General features: G+C 42.9%; 1 protein-coding gene across 4 annotated transcripts in view; it reads right to left on the bottom strand.

Annotated features, from left to right (window-relative positions):
• LOC101091563 (sodium/glucose cotransporter 1-like) overlaps positions 1-9,313 on the bottom strand; it is a 57,922-nt gene extending 48,609 nt beyond the window's left edge. Inside the window, exons 1-2 of one of the 4 annotated variants that reach the window (XM_045042328.1) lie at positions 9,061-9,312; positions 4,516-4,587 (exon numbers count right to left, since the gene is read on the bottom strand). In XM_045042328.1, the coding sequence (XP_044898263.1) occupies positions 4,516-4,587; positions 9,061-9,183 (195 nt within the window). In that variant the 5' untranslated portion in view covers positions 9,184-9,312. Of the gene's footprint in view, positions 1-4,515; positions 4,588-7,620; positions 7,697-9,060 lie in introns of those variants that run through there. The other 3 variants (XM_045042331.1, XM_045042329.1, XM_045042330.1) reach the window with 3 other exon arrangements.
• Positions 9,314-9,941: the final 628 nt, after the last annotated feature.

The following is a 9,941-nucleotide window of genomic DNA, read 5'->3' on the forward strand; positions in this document are numbered from 1 at the left end:
GAGAAGAGAGAACATGAAAAAAGAATGGCCATTCTTACATTGCCACATTTCACATGCTCCACCCACTTACTTGCAATCCCTAATGCAGAAATATTAGCAGAGTGCAATTTCATCATTGTCTAAATAATTTAAAAATATCAATAATCTAACTGGTTGTAAGTGATTGGTTAAAATACTAAGGTGCATGAATACGATGAAATACAATGTAGCATACAGAAAGAATAAAGGAGCTTTTCATTAAACAATAAGGTAAGCAGTATGTATGATATAATCTCATTAAAATTTTATGTGTGCATCTTACACTTGCACAGATATATGCTTATATATGCATGGGAACGGTTCTGGTTATATATATATATATATATATATATATATATATATATATAACAAAATATTTCTGGAGTTATGGTTATAGAGATGGAATGAGGAGAAAATTTCAAGTTCTATACTTAGACTATAACTTTTGGGCTTTTTACAATCAACATCTGTTACTTTCAAAAGAAAAAATTCCTAGAGGTATTTAAATGAGCAAAATCCCTCCTAAACCAATAACAGCTTTTTAATTGAGTAGAGATAGCCACTCCATTCAAAACAAAAATCCAATTATGATGCCTTTGACATGAGATAGATTTTAAACTAAATAATCAAGAGAGGTTGAAAATAATGAAGCCTTTTAGGTAAAAACAAACATCTCATCACTGACAATATTGACATAAGATAAAGTAGTATTCAAGATCAAAAGCATTAGGGGCCCCTGGGGGCTCAGTCAGTTAGGCATCCACTCTTGATTTTGGCTCAGATTCATGGGTTCAAGCCCCACGTCGGGCTCTGTGCTGGCGGTGCAGTCTGCTTGGGATTCTCTCTCTCTCTCTCTCTCTCTCTCTCTCTCTCCCCCTCCCTCTCTTTCTACCCCTCCTCATAAATAAACATAATAATAAAAAATTTTTTTTAAAGTAACTTTATAGTTACCTTATAGAACTACCTTTTACAAGGTAAAATGCACTAATAAGCCATCGTTGAGAACATACAGATATCAAATACCTTAACAGGGACAATTGTAAGGCAAAAAAGTCTTAGAAGTGGCACATAATAAATACTCAAATAATAGTAGTTATTTTTATTATTAAGAATGTTCACTACATTTACCATAATAGTTAAAAACTATATACAGTCTAATTTGCCCAATAATATGGTATTTAAATGGTGGAATGTCCATATGATATAACACTATGCAACTGTATATAAATATAAAATAAATCTACCTATCTATGTTTATACAGATGTTGGAAGTTGCTAGCATGTTATTAAATTAAAAGATAGCTTTAAAAGGCACCATTTGTTAATTTAATAACTACTAATAAATGTCCATTGCCAACTATGCCCAGGCACTGTTCTAGGTATTAGGGATACATTAGTGAGTAAACTAGACAAAAATCCCTACTCTCATGAAGCCAACATTCTTTTGGGAAAAGAGAATAAACAAAATAAATTAGAAGATTATTTTATAGCATGATAGTAATAAATACTATAGAGGAAAAAAAAACTGGAGAGGTGGATAGGAAGTACTGGGAAATTGGGTGGTCAGGGTAGACTGTCTGAGAGAAGAATTGAAGAAGAGGTGGGGGCATAAGCCATGGGGATTCTGGGGAGAGTGCTCCAGCCAGAGAAAGCATCAGGGGCAAAGGTCCTGAGGCAGAAACACAGCTGGGGTGTTCAAGGACACTGGCTAGAGATGGGGAACAGGCGTCCTGGGAGGCAAGGTCAGAGAGGTAACGAGGTACAGGACATCTGTGCCCTTCTACAGCCACTGTAAGGGGCTGGACTTTCATTTTCGGTGACATAGGCACCCCAACAGGGTTTTAAGCAGAAAAGTGACATGGTCTGACTTGAGTTTTAATAGGCTCTCTTTAGCTGCTCTGTTGAGATTGCATATAGAAGAGCCAAGGTAGAAGGAGGGAGCTCAACAAGCTGTTATACTTAATCCAGGTGAGAGACAATAGCAGCATGGACCTGGAGGCAGAGTTGATGGGAAGTGGTCAGATTTGAAAGATATTTTTTAGATCGAGTCACAGGATTTCCTAATAGTTGGGACGTTGGGTACAAGAGAAACTAAAGCATCTAACGAGACTCCATGTTTGTTAACCAGAGCAACCAGAAGATGGAGTTGCTATTCAGGAGAAAAGAAAGGTGGTGAGAGAAGCAGATTTGCTGAGGGAAGTCCAGGGCTCCCTTTGGGGCTTGTTCAGTTTGAGGTACCCGATAGGCCTCTCAAGTGCAGTGTCAAACAGTACAGGTGTCATGTGTGAGTCTGGAGTTCACATGAGAGACCCGTGATTTGTTAGCATGTAACTGGTATTCAATGCCATGAGCTAGACGAGTTGCCAAGTATTTGAGTGTGATTGGAGAGAAGCAGTCAGGTGTGGGCCCTGGGGACTTCCAGTGCTAAGAAGCGAGGGAGATGGGGGAAAACCAGCTGGGGAGACTGACCATGAGCAGCTGGGGAGGCAGCTGGAAAGGAGGAGAGCAAGACGACAAAACAGGGAGGGAGGACTAAGAGCCTCAGAGTTTCACCACTGCCAAGCCAGCTTAGATGAGCACTGAGAACTGGGCACAAGAATAAGCCATGTACAATTAAAAAAAAAAAAAAAGGAGAGAAAGAAAAGTCAGTCACATGGAGGGCCTCAACACGAGCAGCTGATACCCATCAGGCATCTGCTAATAAGAATATAAAACAAAAAAGATAGCCAGAGTGGCAAAAATCATTCTTTTAGTTTCCTTTACTAACACCATAAAATATTTTGTTCATGAAGCAATAACCCTAACAATGAAAAGAGAAGCCACAGCAAAGAAATTAATAAATCATAACATACATAAACATTGGGAGGGCAAAGCATGTTACTGTCTCTTGGAAACCGTTAGAAGTGTCAGTTTTATGAGGCAATATGGGAAGAAGATCGTCATTTCTCTAGGTACAGAAAACATGACTACAGGTCTAAGTGGCTCAGGCAAAAGACTGGGGGCCTCACAGCCCAGGAAGAGGCTGTGTTGCTGGAATCCTCTGCAGAAAAATAAACTAAGGTAGGAGGCCCACTGCAAACATTTTTTTGCTGCATTCAATCTCTTTCTAAAGCAGGTTTACAAAAAAAAAGAAGATTCAAGTATAATTCAGAGAGTTAAATGCCAGGAAAATGCTTTTCCCCAAATCTCCCAGCTAAGAGGCAAAGCCATTTCTGCTAGGTTGTTGGACCATCAGAGTAAGTGTACTTTCCTTTTCCCTTTGAATAAAGGAAATTTCTCCTTCTGAGACAAGATTTCTCTCTTTGAAGTGCTACCCCAGTGTGAAAAAAAAATCTTTGCCATAAGACTGGTTAACATTTGAGGGCAAAGAATATTAATGAGTAAGGGCCTGCTTCTTATATAATTCTCTAAATGTACCTTACATTCCTGTGCTGGAAATGCATGTACATTTTTACATGTACATTTTACAGTTAATTTTTTTTAATGTTTGTTTATTTTTGAGAAAGAGAGTGTGAGGTGGGAAAGGGCAGACAGACAGGGAGACACAGAATCCAAAGCAGGCTTTAGGCTCCGAGCTGTCAGCACAGAGCCCCACGCAGGGCTTGAATTCATGAGCTATGAGATCACAACCTGAGCTGAAGTTGGACACTTAACTGACTGAGCCACCCAGGCACCCCTATTTTTACATAATAAGTTATAAAGCAGCACTGGCTCAGGCTTGCCTTGGGTCCTAGGAGGTTGGGCCCTTCTGGTGACCCACATCTTCCTCCTCCCTGGGGCACTCCTACCCACTCTATCCTGGGTACAGGGTCATGGACAGGCAGCTGCCTCTTCTGCTGTGGGGGTTTTGAGGCACTCCTCTTGGATGGAATCACTTTGAATAACAAATAATACATAAAAGACAAGAAATGGTTTCTACCCTGCCTCCCTCCATCTAGCATCATGCTGTTCCATACCCAAGCTTTGGTATATGCTGTTCCTTCTGCCTGGGATGCCCTCACACTCTACCTGTAAACACCTACTCCACCTCCAAATCCTGCTCAGATAACCCTACCTCTAGAAGACCTTTCCCGTCTTGTACCCCCTCCACCCAGCAAGCCTGAGTTTACCTTTCATCAGTATCTGGCCTGTGCACCTCCCACCAGACTCACTGCTGTCCTGCACTGTAACGGGATGCAATTTGCTGGATACACATATAACTCCCTTTCTAGATTGTGGGCTTCCAGCAGGCAAGACTGTCTATTCCCCACCTGTGTCCTGGAACCTAGAACAATGCTTTGTACATACCAGGCACCTAATAAATGGTTAGTGAATTAAACTGAGTTGAATGAAAACATTTTGGTAAGAAACTACTTATGAGTTAAGCAAACTCTAATGAAATGACTTTCCCAATTTAGCAACTTCAAATTATTTTGGGTATAAGATATCTACATTAAAGTAACAGACAAGTTAACATGTGGCCGCCTAAGCGGATTGCCACATGCAAACCTTACTCACCGGCCACCATGCTAGATTGCGGCCAGCCAGGAAGAAGTCGTCTACTGTCCCACGACTGCTTGACAGGATAGCCTTAAAAACAAATGAACAATAGGAATACAAGAAACAAACTGCTCCAAAGACACAGATCTCTCAAACGATCACCTTCACTTATGCATAAATCTCTTTAGCAGAGACCCCCCCAAATCCATTTTCCCTTTCTTTCTTTTTAGGAATAGAAGCCCCTACTCACTGGGTTACTCTGGCCACCCAGCAGGAGACTACAGTCTCTTCTAGCTCTGGTTGTGTGGACATCTCCATTTCTCTACACTTCTGAGAAATTAATATTGCTTTATTTTTTTCCCCAACTAGTTAACCAGTGTCATAGCTTCTAGCAGAGTCTGGGAGATGAGTGGTTAGTGAATGTATGGATCAGTGAGGAATGGCAAACCTGAACATGTGCCCAGCTTCTTCCAGAACAGCTGTCACTTTGCCATTATTACGGTGTCCTTCCAACACATCCAAGTCCTCTCTACTCAGGCTCCCCAGCTCTGATTCCCAGACTCTGATGTGGCCAAAAGACAATCCTGGGGATTTCCTGGAATGCCTAGGACTGGCATGACCTAAGGATGACAGCTGATTGACAGAAATATGTTTCTGTGGGAAGAGTGAACTTAAAAACTGCCGTCTGAGGGGTGCCTGAGTGGCTCAGTTGGTCAAGCATCTTGACTCTTGATTTCAGCTCAGGCCATGATCTCACAGTTCCTAGGATCGAGTCCTGCTGGGCATGGAGCCTGCTTGGAATTCTCTCTCTCTCCCTCTCTCTCTGTCCCTCCCCTGCTTTCTCTCTCTCTCAAAATAAATAAATAAATAAACATTTAAAAAAATCCTGCCATCTGAGGTATCTATATTATAATGCAATTTCCTCACATCATAAAGCCTCAAACCAAAGAAACAACTCTCCAAATCAGACAAATTAGGTTAGTCTCACCTCATCTAGTCACTAAATATTTACCAAGGGCCTACTACGTGCAGAGCTGAACTTTTTTCAATGTTTATTTATTTTTGAGACAGAGAGAGACAGAGCTTGAAGGGGGGAGGGGCAGAGAGAGAGGGAGACACAGAATCAGAAGCAGGCTCCAGGCTCCGAGCCATCAGCCCAGAGCCTGAGCGGGGCTCGAACTCCCCGACCGCGAGATCGTGACCTGGCTGACCTCGGACGCTTAACCGACTGCGCCACCCAGGCGCCCCAGAGCTGAACTTTTTAAGGAAAGCATCAGCTGGGAAACTTTTAAAAGGACTTAAAAAAAATTCATCTGTTCTCAGAATAAAAGCATCCTCGCTTTCCACAAAGAGAGGACCAGACAGTAAGAAAAGCAGATCCTGGGGAGAAGGTGGCTTAAGTGCCTGTCCCTGCCTCTTCCTTCCTCCCTGCTCTCTTCTTGGAATAATAACACCACCACAGCAGCCGGGCTGGTGGGGGAAGAAGATACAACCAACTCTTTCTCAAAGATCTCTGGGCTGAGACTGATAAAAAGAGAAAAACAAAAACAAAAAAAAAAGTGTAAGTTTTTTCCCTTTACCATCCTGTAAGAGCCAAGACACTAGCAGCAAAGACTGATTTCTCAGTTCCCTGGGGGACTCAGCAGACAGGAGTTGATGAATGCTTTCAGAAAGAAGTCCCATCTGTGTGAATGTGGGCAATTTGGTTCAGCAAGAAAAGGGTGGTTTAATAACTGGAAGAAAATAAAGCTAGATTCATCCATTGAATCATACATAAAAATAATTTTCAGATGTTCTAGAGATTTAAATATGAAAAAACTATAAACTATTAGAAGAAAATTTGGGATAATATTTGTACAAATTTGGAATGGGAGAAAACTTTCCTAAGAAAAGCAGGAAATCTAGAAGATGCAAAGGAAAAGAGAGATAGTTGACTTCTTCAAGGTGAACAAAAACTCAAATGACAGAAAGATACCATTAATAGTTTAGACCAGTGGCTCTCAACCAGAGATGATTTTTTTCCCCAACCTCTCAGGGGATATTTGTCAGTGTCTGGTTACATTTTTGGTTATGAATGGGCAGGCGTCAAGGATACTTCTAAGCATCCTATTATGCACAGGACAGATACCCACAATGAATTATCTGGTCCCAAATATCAGTAGTAAACACTGGTTTGGACAAATGACAGCTTGGGGAAAACAGATGAGCAAGTCAAATGACAAAGAAGTTGATAAAAGCAAACAACACAGATAAAAAATGGCAAATAAAAAGATGCTCAACCTCACTAGGAGTCTAGGAAGTACAAATTAAAGCTACAAAGACATACCACTGTCCACCCATCAGGCTGGCAAAACACACACACACACACACACACACACACACACACACACACAGAGTAATGAGCAAGTCTTGGGGGAAAGAGCATGATCATATCCTGCTTGTGAAAAATGTAAATCTCAACAAGCTCTGGAGATTAGCATTTAGTAATATCTACTAAAATTTCAAATAAATGTATACTTCTGACCCAGCACTTCCAATTTTGGGAATCCATGCTACACAGATGAAAAGTACCAACACAACAATATCTGGCATCAAAACCAATACCTGGCAACAATCTAAGTGTAGATTAGTAGGGAAGAGCTGGATAGTATCTATTTGTGGGACTACTAGGCAGTTAATAACAACATAAGCTGTATCTCTATCCATTGACCTAAAGGATTCTCTCCATACATAGTAAGTGGGGGAAAAGGCAGGCTGCAGAGTAATGTGTATGATATGATCACATCTTCTATAAAGACAAAACACAAAATTCTACGTGTGTCTGCATGTTTGGATAAGCACTGAGAAAGGGGAGGGATACATGACCCATGGTTATCTCAGAGGGATGGGAATGGATGGGGGGAGAATAGTAACTTATTCTTTATTTATGCATCTTTTCGCTCTTACAATGAGCATGTTAATATTTTCCTAATTAAAAACAATATAAGATTATCCAAAAGAACAAATGGAAAGATAATACAAAGAAGGGAAAAGATCAGAGCATTCTGGATAACTATGTATGTTTTATGGCTCCCAGAACAGAAGGAACAGCAGGTTTCTTTAGGAAATGACCAGATGGCTTACCAGTCCTCTGACCTTGGCCAGACTTAGGCCCCAACTGAGTCTGGGACAAAACTGGGTGGGGGCTTCCCAATTCAATGAGAGCACTAGAAGAAGGATCCAAAAATAAGTACTCATTACTCAGAGACCCTGTGTCTTTGGGTACTTAGAAGGATGTTTCTCATAACTGAGGCCAGTTAAAAAAAAATCTTCAGTTTGAATGATCTGGATAAACACCCCAGATTTCTCCTTTATGTTTGGAATAAAGGGCCTATATTTTCTCTTCTGGTACAAAATTCTCTTAATAGGATGGAGACCATGTCTCCATTACTCTATCTGCTTACTAGCAGCATAGTGACTTAGTGTAAGCCCTCAAAAAGAGTGTCCAGTGATCATATTTTGAAAGGCACAGTAAGATTCTGCACAGTAAGATCCTGCTCATAACCTGGTGAAGTGTCCCAAAGTAAAGGTCACATGGGCATGAAAGCTTCAGCTGGGTGGGGGCCACCCAGAATGAAAACTCTCCCATTGGTTTAGTGAATGGTGGCAGTCACCAGATACTCCTGCTTGGTGAAGCAGGCCAGGCAGAGGCTTCTGATGGTTAACAACTTATCGGAGGGGTGACACCATAACACCAACCAAAGCTGTCATACCCATCTGATCTTTCGCTGGAATGCAGGCCTGTCCCAGGGTAGCATGGTTATAAGACACCTTTTTGAGTGCTTACGTACTAAGCTCTAGTGGGCAGATGGCAATAAAGGAGACGTGGTCTCCACCCTCTTAAAAGAAGCTTGTACAAAGAAATAAGCTTTTTATTCAGATTTAAAGAGAACACTTAGAGCCCTAAATTACTAGTGACCTTTGAGATTTTGCTAGCAAGGCAAAGGGATTAAGATCATGAGTCAGATCAGACAGCTCTAGGTTCAAATCTGGACCCAATCGTTCCCTGGTTACTTAAATTCTTTGAGCCTCGGTTTCCTCAACTGGGGAATTAGTGGGAATGACAGTATGTTATTCACAGCAGGGTTGTGAAGACATGAACTTGAAGCACTCACAGCAGACCTGTCACTTAAAGGCCTAATCAGAGATAGCTGTCATTATTATCAGCATCATCATCATGATCTTAACAGCGCCTGCTTATCAAACACCTCTCAGGTTCCAGGCAGCGAGCACGGGGGAGGGATTTTAGCCTGCTCATTTATTTGGGGGGGGGGGGGACACGTGCGATTAATCAATATGGCTCCATTACTGAGGATTTGCATTTATTTACCTTTGGCTGGAGGGTAGGAAGTGGGTAGAAACAGGGAGAGTGGAGAGATCTCCACCGGCCAACAAGGGCTGTGCATAGGCTGGGGCAGGATACTGGGGCAGGATGCAAGGTCGGGGACCAGGTGACTGGCAGGGAGTGGGTCAAACCCAGCCTGGGGTCCAGGGCCCCGCCTTCCCCTCCGGGCCCCGACGTACCCACAGCCCGATGCCCAGGACCAACAGGAAGTACAAAACCATCACCAGGATGTCTAGGGTGCTAGTGACGCCGAAGCCCAAAGCATTCCAGCTAGAGATGTCGCCATACCACGAAAAGCTCATGGTGGCGCTTCTGGGCCAGGTGAGTAGTGCGGGCTATCAGAGGAGGCGGCAACGGCTCTCACTTTGGCTTCGGTTTTGGCTTTGGCTGTGGCTCCGCCACCGTAGTGCCTCACGGGAAGGGCCGCGGGGCAGCCTGGGAGTTACCTGCAGGCCTCGAGGCCCAGCGGGGCCAAGTCCCCTCCTCCCCCCTCCCCCCACCCTCCCAGGTTGGGGATTCCGCCTTCCTTAGGGGTTGGTCTATTTAGTGAGAAAACGAAAAGCCTTTCCTCACTGCTGTACCAGGTCCAACACCCCCACCCCCCACCCCCCCCCCCCATTCCCCTGGGTGCGCTGCACTTCTGGAACTTAGACTTCGAGTTGGGCTGGACTGGGCCAAGCGTGAGTTAACAGGGGCAGGATCAGTCGCTGTGCATCTTTCTGAGCCATCCTTGGGGCCTGCAGCAAAGTGAGAAGCCCGTGATACTGCCATTGTCTTTATTTTTGCGTTAATTTGGATTTAGTAAAACAATTACATTAGGATATTATTTCTCGAGTCCTGACTTTTTCGATGCTCCCTTAAATTTTGCACCAAGGAAAATGCCTCACTCACCTCACCCTAGTCAGGGTCCTACTTGGGCCAACTGATTTCAGAGGGGCCCCAGGTTTTTGCAATTTGATCTTTCGCTGGTGATGTGAGCATTTTTAGTCTGGGCCAAGCGTTACTCTCCTTGATGTTTCTGCCAAAGATGTTTTTCTGCTAAATTGTACTTTTTGAAATT

The sequence above is a fragment of the Felis catus genome, chromosome D3, assembly GCF_018350175.1.
Source record: "Felis catus isolate Fca126 chromosome D3, F.catus_Fca126_mat1.0, whole genome shotgun sequence".
In the NCBI taxonomy this organism is placed as follows: Eukaryota; Metazoa; Chordata; class Mammalia; order Carnivora; family Felidae; genus Felis; species Felis catus.